Here is a 22,940-nt window from a genome sequence, read left to right as displayed (position 1 = left end):
TCATTATTTGGAAACAATAACCCGACCTTCCCCTCTCCACAGATGCTACCTGATCTGCTGAGTGTTTCCAGCATTTTCAGATCTACAGTGTCTGCACTATTTTACTTTTTGCATTGCTGTGTCATGTACTATTAGCAGTTTATTTCGTACATTTAGTGTTAGAAATGTAGCTTGCCGTTGTAACTGAACACCATAATTGTACTGTGTACATTGCTGAATTTGTTTTCCATAGTATAGTTCGATCGCCCTTTACAGTGTATTTTATATATTATACAGGGACTATATTGAGACTAAAAGGAGGAATTTTACGATTGGCATTTCTGGACACCACAGGAAGCCTTATCCTCCCAGCACACGAACCCTGGAGAGAACCAAATTTGCAAGAGGAGAAAGATGACAAGGATAAATGTAGGAAACTGAGGCCGGTATCCGTCTCCCCCTCATCCTCTCAGGAGATAAGTGAAACCCAATACGCAGTGATATGTTCAGAAAAACAGGCAAAGGTTATCTCACTGCCGTCCCAAAACTGTATTTATAAACACAACATAACTGAAACATCATTTGTTCTTCGTGCTGATATTGTGGGACTGAACGGGAGCATCTGCCTTGCATGCTTCTGTGCCAATGGACATATCATGACATTCAGGTAATTCACATTGTGCTTGAGGGTTAATGAACTGATTGTATCGGGATGCATCATAGTGTCCACAATGCACAAACTAAAATCTGTTAACTACTTGGTAACTTTTTGAAAGGATGTTTAAAATTTATATTCAAAGGAGTTTTATTGGGAGGAATTGTTGGCTGATACTGATTTGGTTGAATAGATTTAAAAAATAGAAATTTTCAGCATCTTCCAGCTCGGCTCAGTTGCAGCACTTTCGCCTCCAAGGCAGCAGATTGCAGCTTCAAGTCCCACTCCAGGTACTCAAGTGCATAATCAGTGCCGTGGCTGAAGGAGTGCTGCGTTGCCAGAGGTGCCGTCTTTTGGATGATGCATTGAACTGAGGTCCTGCGTGCTTGTTGATCAATAATGATCCCTCAACAAACACTGCCAAAACAAATTACCCTAGAGTATGGTCGATTAGAGACTTAAAAAGGTAACCTGTGTATGGAGGTGGAAGACGTGGGTATGGTACTTAATATTTCACAAAAGAGAGGGGCGCTGCAGATATTGCAGTTACGGAAGAGTAATGTGAAATATTGGCTAAGATAAACATAGTGAGAGAGGAAGTATTAAGGGGTTTAGCATTTTTGAAAGTAAATAAATTGCCAGGCCCAGATGAAATCTATCCCAGGCTGTGAAGAGAAACAAGGGAGGAAATAGCAGGGGCTCTGACCATCATTTTCCAATCTTCTCTAGCTACAGGTATGGTGCTGGAGGACTGATAACATTGTACCATTGTTTAAAAAAGGAGAAAGAGATAGACCAAGTAATTACAGGCCAGTCAGCCTAACCTTGGTCGTGGGGAAATTATTGGAAAAAATTTTGAAGGACAGTATTAATCGTCATTTACAAAGGCACGGATTAATCAAGGACATTCAGAATGAATTTGTCGAGGGAGGATCGTGTCTGACTAACTTGATTTAATTTTTTGAGGAGGTATCAAGGATGAGGCTAGTGCATTTGATGGATTTTAGCAAGGCTTTTGACAAGGTCCTATGTGGCAGACTGGTCAGAAAAGTAAAAGCCCATAGGATCCAAGGGAGAGTGGCAAGTTAGATCCAAAATTGGCTCAGTGGCAGGAAGCAAAGAGTAATGGGCGACAGGTGTTTTTGTGACTGGAAGGCTGTTTCCATTGGGATTCCGCAGGGCTCACTGCTAGGCTGTTTGCGTTTTGTGGTATATGTCAATGATATAGACTTCAGCGTAGCGGGGCGATGATTAAGAAGTTTGCAGATGATACAAAAATTGGCCGTGTGGTTGCTAGTGAGGAAGATATCATTGGACTGGTTAGGTGGGCAGAAAAGTGGCAAATGGAATTCAATCCAGAGAAGTGTGAGGTAGTGTATTTGGGGATGGGTTAACAAGACAAGGGAATACACACTCAACGGTTAGACACTGAGAAGTGTAGAGGAACGGGTGAACCTTGGAATGCATGTCCACAGATCCCCGAAGGTAGCAGAACAGGTAGATAAGATGGCATACAGGATACTTTCCTTTATTAGCCATGGCATTGAATACAAGAGCAGGGAAGTTATGCTTGAATTGTATAAAACACTAGTTAAACCACAGCTAGAGTACTGCGTACAGTTCTGGTCACCACATTTCAGGAAAGATGTCATTGCACTAGAGCAGGTACAAAGGAGATTTACGAAGATGTTGCCAGGACTGAAGAATTTTAGCTATCAAAAAAGATTGGATAAGCTGGGCCTGTTTTCTTTGGAACAGAAGAGGCTGAGGAGAGACTTAATTGAGGTGTATAAAATTATGAAGGGTCTAGGTAGAGTGGATAGCACAGACTTATTTCGCTTAGCGGAGAGGTCAATAACTGGGGGGGTATAGATTTAAAGTAATTGGTCGAATGAGAGTTGAGAACTTTTTTTCACGCAGAGGGTGGTGGGTTTCTGGAACTCACTGCCTGAAAGGATGGTAGAGACAGAAGCCCTCATCACATTTAAAAAGTACTTGGGTATACACTTGAAGTGCCGTAACCTACAAAGCTACGGCCCAAGTGCAATGAGGCTGGATGGCTCTATTTTTGGCTGGCACGGACACGATGGGCCGAATGGCCTCCTCTGTGCTGTAATTTTTTATGATTCATTTATGTCATTGCTGTTTGTTGGACCGTGCTGTGCGTAAATTGCTTCCGCCTTTCCTACAAAACAGCAACTGCATTTCAAAAGTACTTCATTGGCTGTGAAGTGCTTTGGGACATCATGACGACTGAAAGGTGCTTTATAAATTCAGATTATTTTTTTCACTCAATGCATACATAAGTGGCCCCAATGTCATAGGAGACCTGAATCATACACATGCTGTCTCCACTCCCAAAATTTACAGAAATGAAAATTCATCTAAATTACAGAACAAAAAGAGCCTTTTCGGTCCATCATGCCTGCACTAGTGGTGGTCGGTTTTCAACTGCAACTATCCGTTCTAATCCCATAAATTCCCATAAACCAGTGGCCCTGATGCTGCCTTGTTGGTAATGTGCCATAACACCCTAGTGTGTATTGTCCGGTTCACTGAGAAATGGTGCCAAAGATCTATTCTATTAAACCTAATCACCTAGAGTTGCTTTATGGTGAGATTGGCCCTCAAGATAGTTTCTTTATCAGTTATTTAATTTTTATCACTTCAGATACACAGCAAGATGGCAAGTAGGATGTACCAAATTAGAGGTAGATATGTGGGGTTTAACAGTAATGGGGTGAGTGGCGTGGCGGGGGGGTGGGGGATTGGTTGCAAGGATTCTCTATGAACTTAACTCCATGAAATACAAATGACTCCCTGTATTTTCTATAAAATAAAAACAGAAAATGCTGGAAACACTCAGAAGTCAGTCAGCGCCTGTGGAGAGAGGAACAGAATGAATATTTCATGTCTAAGATAGCCCCTTCAAATAGCTGGCACAGGCGCGATGAGCTGAATGGCCTCCAGTGCTCTATGATTCGCGAGTTTGTAGTGAATTGATTTGTGAAGTCGTCATATTCTTTGTTGCAGTTTTAAAATATAAATCTTTCCATCGACTATCGTGATAACATTATAGATGCTAGTTGAATAACGGCTCTGTTGTAGCGAGGGTCATTATTTCGAGCCCACAGAGTTCTCTTTCATAGACAATGCTGTTTTGCTGCTATTTTTATTCAAGGCTTTGTGCATCATAGTTGAAACCATCTATTTTGAATAATTGTGAGTCATCAAGCAGTAATTGAGGTCACAGTGATAAAGTCCATACCAGGAAAGAAGAAAACTCTTTTAAGCACTGTTATTCACATATGGCCATCTAATAATTTTTTTGGCCAAGATTTTCCAACCAGGACTCTTGGTGCACTCTGGGAATGTCAGGAACATGCCATCTCGTACAGGTAATATGGTGTTTCTTGCACAGTGTATCTGGTACAGGTAATGTGTATATAGTACAGTGTATAGGGTACAGGTAACATGTATATAGTACAGTGTATCAAGGACAGGTAACATGTATATAGTACAGTGTATCTGGTACAGGTAGTATAGTGTTATTATATTGTATCTGGTACAGGTGATATGTATATTGTAGTGTATTTGCTGCAGGTAATGTGTATATTGCACAGTATATATGCTACAGCTGTTATGGTATTTAATAGTACAGTATACATAGCTGGTACAGGAAATATGTATATAGTACAGTGTATCTTGTAAAAGTGATATGTATATATAATAAGTGTATCTGCTACAGGTAATAGAATGCTAATATTTTTAACCAGATTATTCTGATTTTCTTTTGAAGCTTGCCAAGTCTTAGGCCACTGCTGGACGTCAACTATTTGCCACTGACCGACATGCGAATAGCTCGCACTTTCTGTTTCACCAACAACGGGCAGGCTCTGTATCTGGTTTCCCCCACTGAGATCCAGCGCATCACCTACAGTCAGGGAACGTGCGAGAATTTACAGGTAAGGAGCATTGACAGTCGTTGTACTTTTGCACAATGAAAATGGTGCTGCAGAAGCTGGTCTTTACATTAGAGTGCACTCTGGAGCGTGCGCGATGCTGAGAATGTTGTGGATAGCACATTTAGTGAGTTGGTCACACCGCAGGTAAGGGTTAGGATAGATAGTGAATGGGTGACCAAGAGACAAGGCAAGAGCAGGAAGGTAGTGCAGGTGTCCCCTGCGGTCATCTCCCTCCAAAACAGATATACCGTTTTGGATACTGTTGGGGGAGATGACATACCAGGGGAAGGCACCAGCAGCTAGGTTCATGGCACCGTGGGTGGCTGTGCTGCACAGAAGGGTGGAAAAAAGAGTGGGAGAGCTATAGTGATAGGGAACTCTATTGTAAGGGGAATAGATAGGAGTTTCTGCGGCCGCAACCGAGACGCCAGGATGTTATGTTGCCTCCCTGGTGCAAGGGTCAAGGATGTCTCGGAGCGGCTGCAGAGAATTCTGGAGAGGGAGGGTGAACAGCCAGTTGTCGTGGTACATGTAGGTACCAACGATATAGAAGCGGGAAGAGGTCCGACAAGCTGAATTTAGGGAGCTAGGAGTTAAATTCAAAAGTAGGACCTCAAAGGTAGTAATCTCTGGATTGCTACCAGTGCCACGTGCTAATCAGAGTAGAGAGAGCAGGATAGTTAGGATAAATACGTGGCTTGAGCAGTGGTGCAAGAGGGAGGGATTCAAATTCCTGGGACATTGGAACCAGTTCTGGGGGAAGTGGGACCTGTACAAAAGGACGGTCTGCACTTGGGCAGGACTGGAACTGATGTCCTCGGAGTAACATTTGCTAATGCCGTTCGGGAGTGTTTAAACTAATATGGCAGGGGGATGGGAACCTATGCAGCGAGATAGGGCGAAGTAATATGGAGTCAGAAACAGATGGTAGAAAGGTAAAAAGCAATAGTGGAAGGCTGAGTAAACAAAGGCAAGAAACAAAAAGGGCCACACTACATCATAATTCTAAAAGGACAAAGAGTGTTTAAAAAAAACAAGGGAACAAAGAAATGGCAGACCAATTGAGCAAGTACTTTGGTTCGGTATTCACTTAGGAGGACACAAAAAACCTTCCAGATATAAAAGGGGTCAGAGGGTCTAGTAAGAAGGAGGAACTGAGGGAAATCCTTATTCGTCGGGAAATTGTGTTGGGGAAATTAATGGGATTGAAGGCCGATAAATCCCCAGGGCCTGATGGACTGCATCCCAGAGTACTTAAGGAGGTGGCCTTGGAAATAGCGGATGCATTGACAGTCATTTTCCGACATTCCATTGACTCTGGATCAGTTCCTATGGAGTGGAGGGTAGCCAATGTAACCCCACTTTTTAAAAAAGGAGGGAGAGAGAAAACAGGGAATTATAGACCGGTCAGCCTGACATCAGTGGTGGGTAAAATGATGGAATCAATTATTAAGAATGTCATAGCAGCGCATTTGGAAAGAAGTGACATGATAGGTCCAAGTCAGCATGGATTTGTGAAAGGAAAATCATGCTTGACAAATCTTCTGGAATTTTTTAAGGATGTTTCCAGTAGAGTGGACAAGGGGGAACCAGTTGATGTGGTGTATTTGGACTTTCAGAAGGCTTTCGACAATGTCCCACACAAGAGATTAATGTGCAAAGTTAAAGCACATGGGATTGGGGGTAGTGTGCTGACATGGATTGAGAACTGGTTGGCAGACAGGAAGCAAAGAGTAGGAGTAAATGGGTACTTTTCAGAATAGCAGGCAGTGACTAGTGGGGTACCGCAAGGTTCTATGCTGGGGCCCCAGCTGTTTACATTGTACATTAATGATTTAGACGAGGGGATTAAATGTAGTATCTCCAAATTTGCAGATGACACTAAGTTGGGTGGCAGTGTGAGCTGCGAGGAGGATGCAGAGTGACTTGGATAGGTTAGGTGAGTGGGCAAATGCATGACAGATGAAGTATAATGTGGATAAATGTGAGGTTATCCACTTTGGTGGTAAAAACAGAGAGACAGACTATTATCTGAATGGTGACCGATTAGGAAAAGGGGAAGTGCAACGAGACCTGGGTGTCATGGTACATCAATCATTGAAGGTTGGCATGCAGGTACAGCAGGCGGTTAAGAAAGCAAATGGCATGTTGGCCTTCATAGCGAGGGGATTTGAGTACAGGGGCAGGAAGGTGTTACTCCAGTTGTACAGGGCCTTGGTGAGGCCACAGCTGGAGTATTGTGTACAGTTTTGGTCTCCTAACTTTAGGAAGGACATTCTTGCTATTGAGGGAGTGCAGCGAAGGTTCACCAGACTGATTCCCGGAATGGCGGGACTGACATATCAAGAAAGACTGGATCAACTGGGCTTGTATTCACTGGAGTTCAGAAGAATGAGAGGGGACCTCATAGAAACGTTTAAAATTCTGACAGGTTTAGACAGGTTAGATGCAGGAAGAATGTTCCCAATGTTGGGGAAGTCCAGAACCAGGGGTCACAATCTAAGGATATGGGGTCAGCCATTTAGGACCGAGATGAGGAGAAACTTCTTCACCCAGAGAGTGGTGAACCTGTGGAATTCTCTACCACAGAAAGTTGTTGAGGCCAATTCACTAAATATATTCAAAAAGGAGTTAGATGTAGTCCTTACTACTAGGGGGATCAAGGGGTATGGCGAGAAAGCAGGAATGGGGTACTGAGGTTGCATGTTCAGCCATGAACTCATTGAATGGCGATGTAGGCTAGAAGGGCTGAATGGCCTACTCCTTCACCTATTTTCTATGTTTATATGTTTTCAGTGATATTTATTCACCAACATGTGATCTATATCCAAGTGGATCAGGGACCTACTGGACACAGTCCCCTTTAAGTCTTTACAGTGACGTTAGCTATGAAGATGGTATAACCAGCTCATTCTACTGCCTCATTCCAGATCCACAAATCAATTTGTTTGTTTTTGCATTTCTTCCATTCATTCGTGCTGCAGCAACGCTGTGTTTTCTTTTATATTGGCTGGCTTAGCAACAGGATGTGATTTTGGCACTGTAATGTAGGAGGGACATTTCACAAAACAGGCTGATCATGATTAATGCCAATGGACAGTTCACAAATCTCCCATTACCCAAGTTATGCTAACGTGGCCCTGCTTCAGCAAGCAGTGGTTAGCTCTGCCCTGCAACCCTCCAAGAGCTCTGCATTCTGCCAACTCTGGCCTTCTTGTGCATTCCTGATTTCCTTCACCCCATCATTGGTGATCAGGCCTTCAGCTGCCTGGGCCCTAAGCTCTGGAATTTATTCTCTAAACCTCCCCGCCTCCCTACTGCAAAAGTACTTCATTGGCTGTAAAGTGCTTTGGGAGGTCCAGTGGTCATGAAAGGCACTGTAAAAATGAAATGTCTGGGTTTTTTTTCGTCCTTTTGGATGCTCCTTAAAATTACCTGTTTGACCAAGCTTTTGGTCACCTGTACTAATACAGGTATTTCACTTGCGTGGATTGGTGTCAATTTTTTATCTGATAATGCTCCCATGTCACGCTTTGGGAAATTAAAGGTGCTTTATAAATGCAAGTGCTGTTGTTGTTGCATACAAAGGCCAAGGTTCTCCGCTGACACCAGCATCTTGCAGAAGAAGTGGCCCTTAAAGCTCAGACCCCATAAAAATGTGTGGCAACTCCATGCCCCTGTCAGTAACATGGAGGTCCAGTTTAAGTCACTGCGATTCTTGTATTGGTGTTTCAGTTTTGGTCTTGCAGAGAGACCTGACGGCCTTCCCATATCTCTCTGATACTGTAAAGGTTTATATGAAGTAGCAATCCTCATGATTGCAACAGGTTGTGTTGAATTCAGGGGTGAAAAAATGGGTTTTGCCTTCCCAATGATTTCAAGAATTGGCATTGTCTCATTACTCGGGACTGCATCTCCAAGGGTTTTATGATCTCATCAGGTTATCTGTTGTCACTCTGACGTATTACAGCTTTACTTTTAGACAGACCTTCCTTTTGTTGTCTCCTTTTGCAGAAGTGTCCAGTTGTCTCCCACTCCAGGGAAGTCCTTGTACCAGTTTTACTGATTCGTTCTTTCAAGTCTTCCGAATCCTAGGACCTTTTTATCACGTTTCAACTGTTTCGCTGAAGTTATCTGGGATCATGACTTATTCTGGGCTCCTTAGATTTAGCTCAATCCCAGCCTAGTGACCAGCAGTCAGTACAAGTATCTGTTGAATGCCACAGATCCTTTGCCATAGTAGACACTACTAACTGCCACCTACAATGTCTTGTCCTTACCTAATGTGATCAGATTTGACCGCATGGCTCTCTGAAGGGTCAGTTCAAGGCAGATGGAATCTCAGCTAAAAGTTTTGACCACATCGCAATTCCTGGAATTTCCTGAGGGGATTCTCGCACGTGGCAGCCAAATTTTCGATGGAATACCCAGACAAACTGTGTGATGGGTTTTCCACTGAACCCTCACTGACATTATGGCAGTCAATAGGTAATAGCCTCTCCACGAAAGGCTTAAAACATTTATTGCAAGTATATATTTCACTTGCATAATGACCACCTTTCACACAAGCATGTGATGTGCATGTCATTGTTTACAGTTCAGGGACTCGGTCCAAGCCTTGCGCTGCACTAATAGTGTTCAGGGACTTGGTCCAAGCCTTGCACTGCACTAATAGTGTTCAGGGACTTGGTCCAAGCCTTGCACTGCACTAATAGTGTTCAGGGACTTGGTCCAAACCTTGCACTGCACTAATAGTGTTCAGGGACTCGGTCCAAACCTTGCGCTGCACTAATAGTGTTCAGGGACTCGGTCCAAGCCTTGCACTGCACTAATAATGTTCAGGGACTCGGTCCAAGCCTTGCACTGCACTAATAGTGTTCAGGGACTCGGTCCAAGCCTTGCACTGCACTAATAGTGTTCAGGGACTCGGTCCAAACCTTGCACTGCACTAATAGTGTTCAGGGACTCGGTCCAAACCTTGCACTGCACTAATGGTGTTCAGGGACTCGGTCCAAGCCTTGCACTGCACTAATAGTGTTCAGGGACTCGGTCCAAGCCTTGCGCTGCACTAATAGTGTTCAGGGACTCGGTCCAAACCTTGCACTGCACTAACAGTGTTCAGGGACTCGGTCCAAGCCTTGCACTGCACTAACAGTGTTCAGGGACTCGGTCCAAGCCTTGCACTGCACTAACAGTGTTCAGGGACTCGGTCCAAGCCTTGCACTGCACTAACAGTGTTCAGGGACTCGGTCCAAACCTTGCACTTGTTCAAACAGCTCACTGCTGCCATCTCCACTCAAAGTAGTAAAGACTCACCTCATTATAAGACTTTGTTTACAGTTGGCGGGGTGGGGGGGAAGTGGTGGAGGTAGAGCATTGTGCCACTTCGACAAGTATGATTTAAAAGGTCTTTTTGTTCAACTGAAAATGCGAATTGTTTTGTGAAAAGTATTACTAAATAAATAACATTTTAATTTACTTGCAGGAAATGCTAGGAGAACTGTTTACTCCTGTGGAAACACCAGAGGCCCCAAACAGAGGGTTCTTTAAAGGCTTGTTTGGTGGTGGAGCCCAGTCACTGGACAGAGAAGAGCTTTGTAAGTGCAGCGGCGTATTGACAGGGCGACCAGTGCACTGAAAAATCAGTCCATAGTCCTGTGTCCTTAGCTGCATGGTTTAAGGCCCCAATGTTATCTGTTCTTGCAAGCAGACCAAAAATTGGTTATCAAAATGCTTGCTATCGGGCTGTTTCAGTCCAGATGTTTTATAGCAACAAAACACGGAGAAAGGGACCAGTAGGTGTACCAGTACCCCTCTGTATAGCATTTATGGTTATGTGGAAAATCATCTCCCTCTGTGATTCATGAAATCAACTCCTGCAGAACACAGGGCTGGGGTCTCGGCAGCTGAGGGACTGAGGGTGGATCAGAGAGAAGGGAAATGCAAACGTGACCAGAGTAGAAGAGTCCAGGGTACATACAAGAACACACGGCTCGGGGAGATTGCAGAAGTAGGGAAAGGGAGAGGCCATGGAGGGTCCGGTATAGGAGGACAACAATTAGTCCCGGGGGTAGGGAAATGATGAAAGTTGGAGAGGCCAAGGGTAATAGGAGAATTAGTGTGGAATAGAATATAGGTGGTTGCTTCTGATTTAGGAACAACACTTTGCCTATCGACAATGCATTTAATGAAATATATTTTTCCAAAGCAACAACAACTACCTGCATTTATATGGCGTTTTAACATAGTAAAATATCTCAAGGCACTTCACAAGTGCGTATTCAAACAAAATTTGACACTGAGCCACATAAGAGGATATTAGGGCAGGTGACCAAAAGCTTGGTCAAAGTGGTAGGTTTTAAGGAGATCTTTAAGGTGGGTAGAGAAGCGGAGAGGTTTAGGGAGGGAATTCCAGAGCTTAGGGCCTCGGCAGCTGAAGACACAGCTGCCAATGGCAGTGTGATTTAAATCGGGGTGCACAAGAGGCCAGAATTGAAAACACGCAGATATCTCGGAGGGTTCTAGGGCTGGAGGAGGTTACAGAGAGAGGATGGGGCAAGGCCATGGAGGGATTTGAAAACAAGGAAGAGAATTTTAAAATTGAGACGTTTCTTAACAAGGGACTAAGGTAGGTCAGCGAACACAGAGGTGATCAGTGAATGGGACTTGGTGCAAGTTACGATGCGGGCAGCAGAGCTTTGGATGACCTTAAGTTTATGGAGGGTGGAAGATGGGAGGCTGGCCAGGAGTACATTGGAATAATCAAGTCTAGAGGCATGTATGAGGGTTTCAGCAGCAGATGAGCTGAGGCAGGGTGGAGACGGGCAATGTTACGGAGGTGGAAATAGACGGTTTTAGTTATGCCGCGGATATGTGGCCAGAAGCTCATTTCAGGGTCAAATATGACACCTAGGTTGCGAACAGTCTGGTTGAGCCTCAGACAGATGCGAGGGAGAGGGATGAGCCAGTGCTAGGGAACGCAGTTTGTGGCGGGAGCCAAAGATAATGATTGGAGAGCACGAGGGTACTAGAAGGATTTTAATGTGGATGGCTAAGTTTGGACGAGTTGCAATTTATCATTAATGATACAAAGCTGGGTGGGAATGTAATTTGTGAGGAGAACGCAAAGAGGCTTCAAGGGGATATAGTCAGGCTAAGTGAGTGGGCAAGATCATGGCAAATGGAATATAATGTGGAGAAATATGAAGTTAGCCATTTTGATAGGAAAAATAGAAAGGCGAAGTATTTTTTAAATGGTGAGAGATTTGGAAATGTTGATGTTCAGAGGGACCTGGGTGTCCTTGTACACAAATCACAAAGTTAAAATGCAGGTACAGAAAGCAATTAAGAAAGCAAATGGTATGTTGGCCTTTATTACAAGAGGATTTGAGTATAAGAGTAAAGACGTCTTACTACAATTATATAGCGCCCTGGTGAGACCGCACCTGAAGTATTGTGTACAATTTTGGTCTCTTTACCTAAGGAAGGATATACTTGCCATTGAGGGAGTCAATGAAGGTTCACCAGACTGATTCCTGAATTGGGGGGATTGTCCTATGAGGAGAGATTGAGTAAACTAGGCCTATATTCTCTAGAGTTTAGAAGAATGAGAGGTGATCTCATTGAAACATACAACATTCTTATAGGGCTTGACAGGGTAGATGTTTCCTCTGGCTGAGGAGTCTGGAACTAGGGGTCACAGTTTCAGAATAAGGGGTCGGCCATTTAGGACAGAGATGAGAAACTTTTTCACTCGGAGGGTGGTGAATCTTTGGAATTCTCTAACCAGAGGGCTGTGGAGGCTCAGTCTTTGAGTATATTCAAGACAGAGATCGATATATTGTTGAATATTAAGGGAATCAAAGGATATGGGGATAATGCAGGAAAGTGGAGTTGAGGTAGAAGATCAGCCATGATCTCATTGAATGGCGGAGTGGGCTCGAGGGGCCGGATGGTCTACTCCTGCTCCTAATTCTTATGTTCTTAGGTAAAGGGCAGAATTCTGGCACTGATGAAACGAGCAATAAATTAATCAAGTTTGTAAGACTAGCAATTCTGGGCACATTTCATCACCGCATTTTATAGTATATATTGTTTGAGTAGTGTGGACTGCAGAGGACCCAGAACAGACTCCTATGGAGTTCTGCATTCGCTGTAGCAGTTCAGTCAGTCACTGTCCCTCACCACTGGAGCTGTCATCATTCATCGTCTGATATTTTAATGAACTGGCATCTTAGGTTTCTAGTTAAATAGCCTTGTGATGAGTCTAGCTTTCATTGCACTTGCATCTGAATACTATTCCAGTTCTGTCCAAAGAGATGTATTGGTTAGAAGTATTTACATTGAGGTGTTGCCATTTCACCTTGGGAGTCACTGATTTGATTCTATTCGAGACGAACAGAAGTTGTGCTATTTTCTCCCCTCTACTTCTCAGCTGTAAGCTCCCAAAATTGGTTTATTTGGCAATGTCAATCCAATTTCCTTTGTCTAGGCATCCACAGCATAAAACTGCCTATAATTTGATAGCATATTGTCTCATTCAAGAATGTCCCATGGGGTGGCTGGTGTGTGAACTGGAAATGTTACTTTAGTGCAATGATCCATTGATTTTCTAAAGCCAGGGTTAAGGAACATTGGAGCAGAGTAGAAAGGCAGCCAGTCACTCCAGCTCGCACATGCTCTAACTGATTTGGAGTTTCTTGTTATTGGCAGTGGACATCGGGAATGGAAACCATTTCATTCACCAGCACTAATGTTGCAATTTAGTAAGCAAAAATAAACCATTTCCAGTATTTAAATTGAAAACTAGATACATGTTTACACAATATTACAATTTAATTCACTTTAATTTCTGAACATTCAATTATTATTTTCAAAACCTGTATACAGGGTCACATCTAATTTCTCTACTAAATTTTTTTTCCCCCTTTACACCAGTTGGCGAATCTGCAGCAGGGAAACCCTCAAGAAGTCTGGCCCAGCATATCCCAGGGACTGGTGGAATTGAAGGTGTCAAAGGAGCGGCATCTGGTGTTGCGGGAGAGCTGGCACGGGCCAGGATAGCACTCGACGAAAGAGGGCAGAAACTAAGTGAACTAGAAGAACGAACGGCGGCCATGTTATACAGTGCCGACACTTTCTCTAAACATGCTCATGACGTAAGAGGCTCCTCATGTTACCTCTAACTTATGGTTTCCTTAGTTTGCAACCGTAACTTGTAACAGTGACTACACTTCAAAAGAACTTCATTGGCTGTAACATGCTTTGTAACATCCTGAGATCATGAAAGGCGCTATATAATTGCAAGTTCGTTCTTTCTGTCTTTCACAAGGAACCGGTTGCCTTTTCCATCATGAATCATGGTTTCTCCCACTAGTGCCCCTGGGTTATCTTTCCCTCCTAATAATTGGTTTAACATTCAACACCTCAATCACATAAGACCCATAACAACACCTTCATGAAATTCCATGCATGAACCATTTGCTCATATTATATAATGCAGTGGTGTAAATTGTGTGGTAGTCCATCATTCGGCAGAATATTGTGGTGCAAATAACACTCTCATCCCAATTTCAAGTTTGCCATGCACTTACTATCCCTTTAAAATCTCTTCCAATCATCAACTCATCGATGAAGAACAGCTTTTTCTGATTTTGTTGCATCAAGTGTACTGCGGGAATATTCATTCAATGTCCCAATTGATCTCACTAATGAAGTTCATCCCTTCCCTGGACCTGTCTTTTTTAAAAACTAGATAACTTGCATTTCTATAGCGCCTTTCATGACCTCAGGACATCTCAAAGCGCTTTACAGCCAATTAAATAGTTTCTGAAGTGTAGTCACTGTTGTCATGTAAGAAACACGGCAGCCAATTTGCGGCCAAAACAGCAATGTGATAATGACTAGATAATTTGTTTTAATGGTGTTGGTTGAGGGATAAATATTGATACCTTCTTCAAATCTTTTATGTCCACCTGAGAGGACAGAATAGGCCTCCGTTTAATGTCTAATCCGAAAGACAGTGCAGCTCTCCCACAATACTGCATTGAAACGTTAGCCTAGACTTTGCGCTCATGTCTCTCCGTGAATCTATTTCTTGCATCCAACCATCCCTCAGGCCCCGGTAATGGCTGCCATACAAGATTTTGAGAAATTATGGTGTCAAATCTTCCTGTTGTACCTGTATCTTATTTAACTATAAATCACCCTTGCTTTTCTATTTTATATCACTTGTCATTCATCAGCATGTAATGAATGTCCTCTGTTCCCACAAGACTTTGGTATCATTGTATCATTGCCTAACTTAGAGGTTGTACTTAAAAGCAGTCATTGTGATTAATAATAGTGCTGGATTACTTACCAAGGCTATTGAACTGGGTAAACAAGACAATTCCAGGGCTAAATCCTCAGCCTGTACAAACCACATGAGTGATATTGATTTCCTCGATGATGCCAACAGCAGGGTCTTGATTCTTTATTGTGTGGTGTCGGCCAACCCCCCCCCCCCCCCCCCACCATTTTGCTGAAAGAAGTTTCAGTCCAGCTTTCATTAGGGTGTTTATAGCAACAGAGTTTTCATATCCCCCTGGGAGAAATTTCTTTGGAGGAACATTCGGTGACTACCTGTTTTATAAAGGTGGCTTGGTAACTTGATCTCTCACCCACAGCCCTTGATTCCGACAAACCTAATGTTTCCTGAGTTGATGTTGCCTCCCTTTTCGGCACTTGACTATAATGAAGGTAAAACTGCTATTATGTGAAAATAGTTTTGTTTCTACCTCTGACCTAGTCCTGGGAAATCCATTGATCTTAATGAACTGGGAATCGAGGTCACCATGTTCTATGTTTTTGTCTTCCCTTTATATTCAGCATCTTGTGCACCCAAGAAGGAATATTAAGGATCTCAATCTGGCCCCCTCCTACCATGGTAATAGGACTAAGAATTTTAGAAAGTTTCCTCCTTTGCGTCATGACAGAGTAGAATGTTGGGTTCTCAATTGCTAAACAGTGCTGTGCACACTAATTGTTTGAACATGGTACCATCTGCTATCAGCTGACAGGGTATGAGATCCCTGAGGAGGTTCCAGGGAACTCCACTAAAGCCTGAAGGGGCTGCAGGGACTCTGAGCTCTGGCTAAGTGACAGAAACATCAGGTTTGTGCAGCTGATCTTGGAAATCCATCAAAGGTGGTGGATGTTTTCTTAAAGCCTCAAGTCTTTACTCTTTTTTCAGCAGATCTGAACATTCTGATCAACACTGGTATTAGCTTGGTTCAGTGGGTAGTATTCTCACCTCTGAAGGTTGCAGGCTCAAGCCCCATTCTAGGACTTGGGCCCATAATCGGGGGTTGACACTTCATTACTGAGGAAATGCTGCACTGTAGCAGGTGGCATCTTTATGATGAGACGTTAACCCGAAGTCCCGTCTGCCCCCTCAGGTGGATGTAATATATCCACCTGAGGCACTATATGAAGAAGAGCAGTGAGTTCTCTGGTGGTCCTCGTGAACAATCATCCCGAATCAACAGCACCATAAACAAATTGATTGGTTGCTTATTATTGTTTGTGAGGTCTTTCTGTGTGTAAGTTGGCTGCCATATTTGCCTCAAAAGGAATTAATTGGTTGTAAATACCTTTGAGATTTCCTGAGGATGTGATAAGGTGCTTTGTAAATGCACCATCTTTCTTTACAAGAATATGCAGTATTTTTGATGAAATAAATGAACTTGTAAATATAAAAATTAATTGCTCACAATTGTAGCAGTAAGGTAAGGATATATTAGCAGGGTCAACATTTCCCAGAGTCAAAGTAGTCTTGGTTCAGTGATAACACACTCGCCTGAGTCGGGACGGTTGTGGATTCAAGTCCCACTCCAGAGACTTGAGCACATAATCCAACATGACAATTCAGTGCCACACTAAGGGAGTGCTGCACTGTTGGAAGTGCAGTCTTTCAGCTGAGTCATTAAACCAAGGCCCCATCTTCCCCCTCGGGTGAATGTGGAAAAACACCATGGCACTATTTCAAAGAAGAGCAGAGGAGTTCTTCGCGGTGTCCTGACCAATATTTATCCCTCAATTAACATCACTAAAACAAATTATCTGTTCGCGTTGTTGTTTGAGATTATGCTGTGCGCAAATTGGCTGCCGCATTTCCTTTCATTACAGCAGTGACTACAGTTCAAAAAGTAATATATTGGCAACAAAGCGCTTTGGGATGGCCTGAGGTTGTGAAAGATTCTTTAGAAATTCATGTCTGTCTTTCTCCCAAATCACAGGAACCTCTCTCCCTCCTCCCCTCCTACCCACCGTGCCATGTTGCTAAATCCCCGAAGCCTCCCAGTCCAGTTAAATTCCAGGAGCCCACTTCAATGATGCCAAACTTCAATGATGCCAAACCTCAGGATTCCCCTCTCGTGCTGCTAAGTGTCAAAACTCCCACCATAGCGCTGTCAAACCTTTGGAATCCCATCGCAGTGTTTCCAAATTCTAAGCCCCCCCCCCCTCATCAAGTGATACCAAACCCCAAAACCCTTCCTTTCCTATTTCCAATAATAGGTTTTACCCCAGTGTTAATTTCTCGCCTGCCTCAAGGGAGAGGGGAAATAGGCTCCCAGTGTTTAGTGTGTCCATCAATTGCCTTTGGTAAATTTGATCTGTTGTTTGAGCTTTTATTTTAGATTGGAGCATTCCCAGAATAGTTTTTTAAAACTCATGAGGGACCATTGAATGAACTGTCACAAAGCGCTCGACAGGGTTACTGCAGTTCACCTGGTACCGTAAGAAAATTCAACCTTTTGACAAAGGCAATCAATTCTTTGTCATAAATGTCCTCGAAGCATGCCTTTTATGTTCTGCCCTCCTGCTCACCAATGCCCTTGAGATTCTTGGAACAGTAGGCAGGCATCTCATAACAGCGAGGAAAGGCTAGGAAAAAGAGACAAGGGAAACTTTGCTACCCAGTACCCCTCTCTACAGTTTATGGCTGTACTGCTAGTTCAAACTGACACAAACCGGTCAGATCGTACTAATTGAACCCATTCTTTGAAACCGTGGTCAAAAGATAATCTGTTTGTCCCAATCTTTTCCTAGCTTGATCCTGAGATAGTTGTGAGGCACGCCTCAGAAGATATAAACTCTTTATTCAGTCTGTTCTTTTGAAATAATATTTTTGTCTTTTCTTTCCAGGTGATGTTAAAGTGCAAGGATAAGAAGTGGTACCAGTTCTGATAACCTTGGTCCAACATTACCTAAATACTTCAGCTGGAAGGAGGTTATCCACAGATGATTCTCCCTCTTCATTTATTTTTGCAGGACAGGAGGTTCATCTTTGAGTACTGCTGTTTCCTAGCACAACTCATAAACTCTATCCCTCAGTCACATTGCTTTAAACTGAGGAGGAAACTGAAAACTTGCAACATGAAGATGTTTTCTACTGTAGCTGTGGGTTGGTGCACAGTGTGGGACCTGAGCAGGGAACAAGGGACACAAGGGGCAGTGCTGGGTTTTCTGTGTTATTTCACACGCCAAATGTTTTGTGCTATTGTCTCTGCCAGTGTTTCACCCATGGAGCTATAAATGTAATACTGCATTCACTCCAGACGCCAACAAATGCAAAACAAGAGGATAAATACGTGTAGCAAAGTATTGACATGAGAATCCAAACAATGATCCATTTCTGGCCCAATAACTTAATTTGCACATTATTGATTTGCATCCAGTGCTGATTAGGTGATACTGGTTTGCATCTGATGCTGATTGGAAGATACCGGTTTAGGTCCAACTGTGATTGGATGATACTCGTTTGGTGTCCGATGCTGGTTAGATATTGGTGTGTGTCCGCTGGTTGGATGCTGTCCGTTTGTGTCCAGTGCTAATTGGATGATGTCTGTTTGTGGCAGATGCTGATTGGATGATACTGGTTTATGTCTGGCAGTGATTGGATGATGTCGGTTTGTGTCCAACACTGGTTGGTTGATGTTGATTTCTGTCCAATGGTGATTGGATTATATTGGTTTGTGTCCAATGCTGGATCTGGTTTTGTCTTTAGCAGATGTTGATATGGATTCATTTCATGCCAGATGCTGCCTGTGACATTACTTCAGAAAGCATTTTGTAATTAGATTTGGTACTTTTTGTTAATACAAGTATATGTATGTTCCCCCATTTACCATAAATATTTGTCAATAATGCAAATTATTTCTAGACTACAGTAACAATCTTTTTTTAAATTGAATCATCACTGATTGGTTTTGGGTTTGAGTCCACATAACCATTATATTAAAAAAAAAACTAACTCTCAATAATAGTATTATGGTGCCAGATTTTACTCTGGATTGAATCTGCAAATATTTATTGTACTAAGTCCCTACCTTTCTACCTAGGTCTTATTGTATGAATTGATGCCATTTGACAGACTTATGTCTGCAGGATACTTTGCGGGACCATGGAAGTATTTTTTTCCCTTGCTCTCCAAAGAACAAAAAACGGTCAACAATAAGAACTATTTTCCTGGCATAAAAACGGTTAGACCCAAAGGGGAGAAAGATAGCAGGTTGACATTGTTTGTGGGAGGAAAAGGTGGATGGGGCTGACTGTGAGTGGATGGTGAATTAGGTTGCAGTAGGACATTAAAGTTCCTTTTGAAAAACACTTGTGTGCCGCTGTAAACATGGAATATCCGACACAGCTGGAAGTTCAACATATTTTCATAAGTGAGGTCAGCTGCCAGCATGGGCTGGTTCTGATTCCTGTTCATACCTTGCTGCACATTATTGGTGTATTGTAGCATTCTCTGCTGCAGTACATGGAAGTGATGTTATTTAGTGCAATATTTTGGGAATGCCCATATTGGAAGATTAAACGGAATGTACCTGAGAAATTGGTTGCAACTGTGTTTTTTCCTTTGTTTTTGTACATACAGTAGTTCTTTACGTACTCACCTCCCCCATTTCCCGGTCACTTTGCTTCAGATACGGTGTGTGAAGTCTGCAGCCTTTTCCCGTTCATGATCATTGCACATATTCATCTCTGGTGTTGTGTGGGAAATTGAAGGCTGAGATTGGGAACGAATGCTGCTGGCTGCAGCAGAAACGACTGTTCATATAACAACAAAGCCTGGACTCGGAATATAGTTAGAGTCCCACTGTCGTATGTTGCCCACGCAGTAGAACTGTTCCTCACAAACCTCAGCAGCCACAGTGTCCAGATCAACGCAGCAAACCACTATGCTTTTAAAACATAGGCTATTAAAAATTCACGGGAGTTTGTTTCATGATGAAATTCTAATCTGCACTCAATATAAAATGTTGATTGCCAAGAGCATGGTTGCCTTCAGTGCTGAAATGTTTACCTGTTGTGTTATCATTTGTTGCCAAGCTTTTCATATTCAGATTTTTTGGGGGGTTTATTTTGGAGGTCATTTCATTCCTTTTTGTTTACAATGTATGTATATTTGTTTGTGCTTTAAGTATCTCATTGAAATCTGGAGCACCTCTTAAAGTGGCTGCTGCCTGGATTGTCCTCTCTCCCCTGATTATGAAGGCACAATGCTCCTACAAGGGGAGTTGTACATGCGCAAGGGTCTTTATCCTCTTGATTAGCATTTCAGGATTTCTTTAATGAAACGGATTTCTTTTCAGCACATTTGAAAATATATAAATATGAAGTATATGTGTTGAGAAATATATTTCCTTAAACATGTTTTCAGTGTAGGGTCTGTACTTCATTTCCCTGATCTTTTGATGGAAGTGCACGAAATTAACTGCTGTTTGTGTGTTACCCGTGATGTGCATCAAGTCTCTGAGTGTTCTGTTAAATTAAAAGCTAATGAAGTTGAATTTGCCGAGTACTTCTGCCAAATTGTAATGTTTTTTCCTGAAAATTGTTTTTCTAAAAAAAAATTAAAATATCCAATCTAGCTGACAAAACTGTTTGTTTTCAAAGCACTTGTTTCATATGGTGTCTGTACAGCCACATGCACAGACGTGTCACATGCACAGATGTGTCTTTCTAACTCCATTACTTTTAAACCCATTTTTTTTCTAAAATGGTCTTACCGTGAGCTTGTCTTGGGATATGGGCAACACTGACACAACCTATCCCTCGGTGCCCTGAGAGAGTGGTGGTGGGTCATCTCCTTGAATCGTCGCAGTCCTTGTGATGATGGTGCTTTTTTTTGTAAAATGATCTTTTGCAAATGAGAGGCTTGCAAGGTCACTCCAGAGGGCATTGATCAACCATGTAGTGCTGGACTGGTGTCATGTGTAGGCCGGACCAGTTGGGCTGGCAGATTCCCTTCCCTGAAGAAGATTAGTGAACCACTTGGGTTTTTACAACAATCGGCAGCTTTCATTGATCTGATGCCAGCCCACAATTACTAGATTTTCATAACTTACCGTGATCTGTAGGTTATTAGTTGAGAACCATGACCATAAGACTACTGCACCCTATTTTCAAATGTAGTGAGAATTGCATTGACAACTACTTTTAAAACTTCTAATTATATATTTCTAAAGCAAAACTGTTCGGTACAAGGCATTGCTAACTACCTAATCTGTTTCTGAAATTTTTCTGCAGAAATCCTGCAATTGGCCACTTATGTGGTTAAAAATACAATGGTATGACAGACAAAGTTTTGTGCGAGGGCCTGAAATTCCTCAATACAGACACATCTGGCGGGAATACAAAGAAGTAATACTGAATTACTCTAGATTGTTACCTCTGCAAAACTTGTCAGGAAAATCATTGACACTTTTACACTTAACAGAAGAACTATACAAAAGGAGACGGTGATTTTTAACTGTACCTCAAATTCTGAAGGATTAGAATTTTAGCAGGTGGGCCCAAATGAAATTATTTTAGATTTACAGCAAGATCTTAAAATTGGATAGACTTTCAAATTTGTTTAGCATTATTTGCAAGTAACGTTCTAAATATTTATTCATATTTAATACAATAAGAAATATTTTCATTTAGAAGTAAGACTTGGTATAAGTAGCCGCCTTCAAACACATCGGTCCTTGCAGAACCCCCTCCCTAAACCCTTTCACCTCTCCCTCCACCTTCAAAACCTCCTGAAAATCAGGCCCTTTGACCTACCTTCAGTCACCTCCTAGCTCTCCACTGACGTTTGGTGGTTGTTCCTTTCTTTCTTTGTCAAGCACCTTGGGATATTTTCGAGATTAAAGGCATTCTACAAATGCAAATTGTCATTTTTTGAGCTGCAAAGGCAAAGAATTAAGTTTAAGTATTCTGGATACATCTACATTTTTCAAACTGATCAACTGTAGTCATACTTTAAATTGAAAAAGATACAAATCGCCTCTAGAAAGAGGATACAAAATATTTATTTTGCCTTCAAATTTCAGAAGACGTTGGATATATATAATCCCAGCATTACATAATACATAACTAGTACCTTAGGAGCAAAGTCGTTAATCCTAGTGAGGAGGCTGAACAGATCTCCAACCATTCACAGTCTAAAATACAGATTCCTGATATTTTTAAGTAACAATTTGGGGAAGGTTTACGGTACATCCTATTCAACATTTTATAAAGTTCCAGGACCTGTACCATTCGAACAGTTAATTCTTCCCAGCTGAAGGTTGATTTGCTCCTCTCAATTTTAAAGTCTCCAGCCCCTCTACAGTAATAAACTAGATTAGACAGAGCTGAGCGAATCAAATATCGTAAACTGGGCAGTTCGGGGGTTTTGTTTCCCCGGAGATTAAGCTAGCGACATCAAGTGACAACCCTACAGAAAACATTACCAACCATTTGTATTTGCATGTGTTGCTACGTTTTTTTGGTTCCTGTTGACACTGCTCAAGCAGTGACCCAAATGCATGCTTATTCTGACAGTTTAAATCAACAACAACTGCTGAAATTCATATCGTGCCTTTAACCTTGTAAAACATCCCAAGGTACATAAATCAAGTCACAAGGCATCGTAGGTGACATCTTTTACATGCTCACCATGTTTCAGCACGTTCGCAGAAGATATAACCCGCAATGATTTATAGATCCTGTCCAGCCAGCTGATGAAGTGAGCAGCCCTGGAAGGTATGAAAATATCTTGTTCGTACTTGGGGTTAAGTGAGACCATGAGTTGTTAATCACCTTCCTTTATATACTGTGTCATGTACACTGCTGAACAATCTTTGCAAACTACAGAGTAATGGTACAGAACTTAAATAATAAAATTATTGCAAATGATTTTGCAAAAGCCATACATTTGAGAGTTTCAGATTGGTGTTTACTAAAAAATCAATAATCTAAAATGTTGGAAGGGCAATTAAGATTTAATTTTATTTTGACTGTCAAGATATTTGTGGTGAAGA

The 22,940-nt window shown here is 42.2% G+C and overlaps 1 protein-coding gene across 4 annotated transcripts in view; it reads left to right on the top strand.

Annotated features, from left to right (window-relative positions):
- LOC139273272 (syntaxin-binding protein 5) overlaps positions 1-20,519 on the top strand; it is a 268,702-nt gene extending 248,183 nt beyond the window's left edge. For all 4 annotated transcript variants that reach the window (XM_070889953.1, XM_070889952.1, XM_070889951.1 and 1 more), the window contains 5 exons: positions 277-646; positions 4,434-4,599; positions 10,085-10,196; positions 13,537-13,757; positions 17,788-20,519. In XM_070889953.1, coding sequence (XP_070746054.1) covers positions 277-646; positions 4,434-4,599; positions 10,085-10,196; positions 13,537-13,757; positions 17,788-17,829 — 911 coding nt within the window. In that variant the 3' untranslated portion in view covers positions 17,830-20,519. The remainder of the gene's footprint in view (positions 1-276; positions 647-4,433; positions 4,600-10,084; positions 10,197-13,536; positions 13,758-17,787) is intronic.
- Positions 20,520-22,940: the final 2,421 nt, after the last annotated feature.

Source organism: Pristiophorus japonicus, chromosome 9 (genome assembly GCF_044704955.1).
Source record: "Pristiophorus japonicus isolate sPriJap1 chromosome 9, sPriJap1.hap1, whole genome shotgun sequence".
NCBI classification, from domain to species: Eukaryota; Metazoa; Chordata; class Chondrichthyes; family Pristiophoridae; genus Pristiophorus; species Pristiophorus japonicus.
Note: the sequence above shows the minus strand (reverse complement) of the source record. Positions and strands in the feature narration are given on the sequence as shown.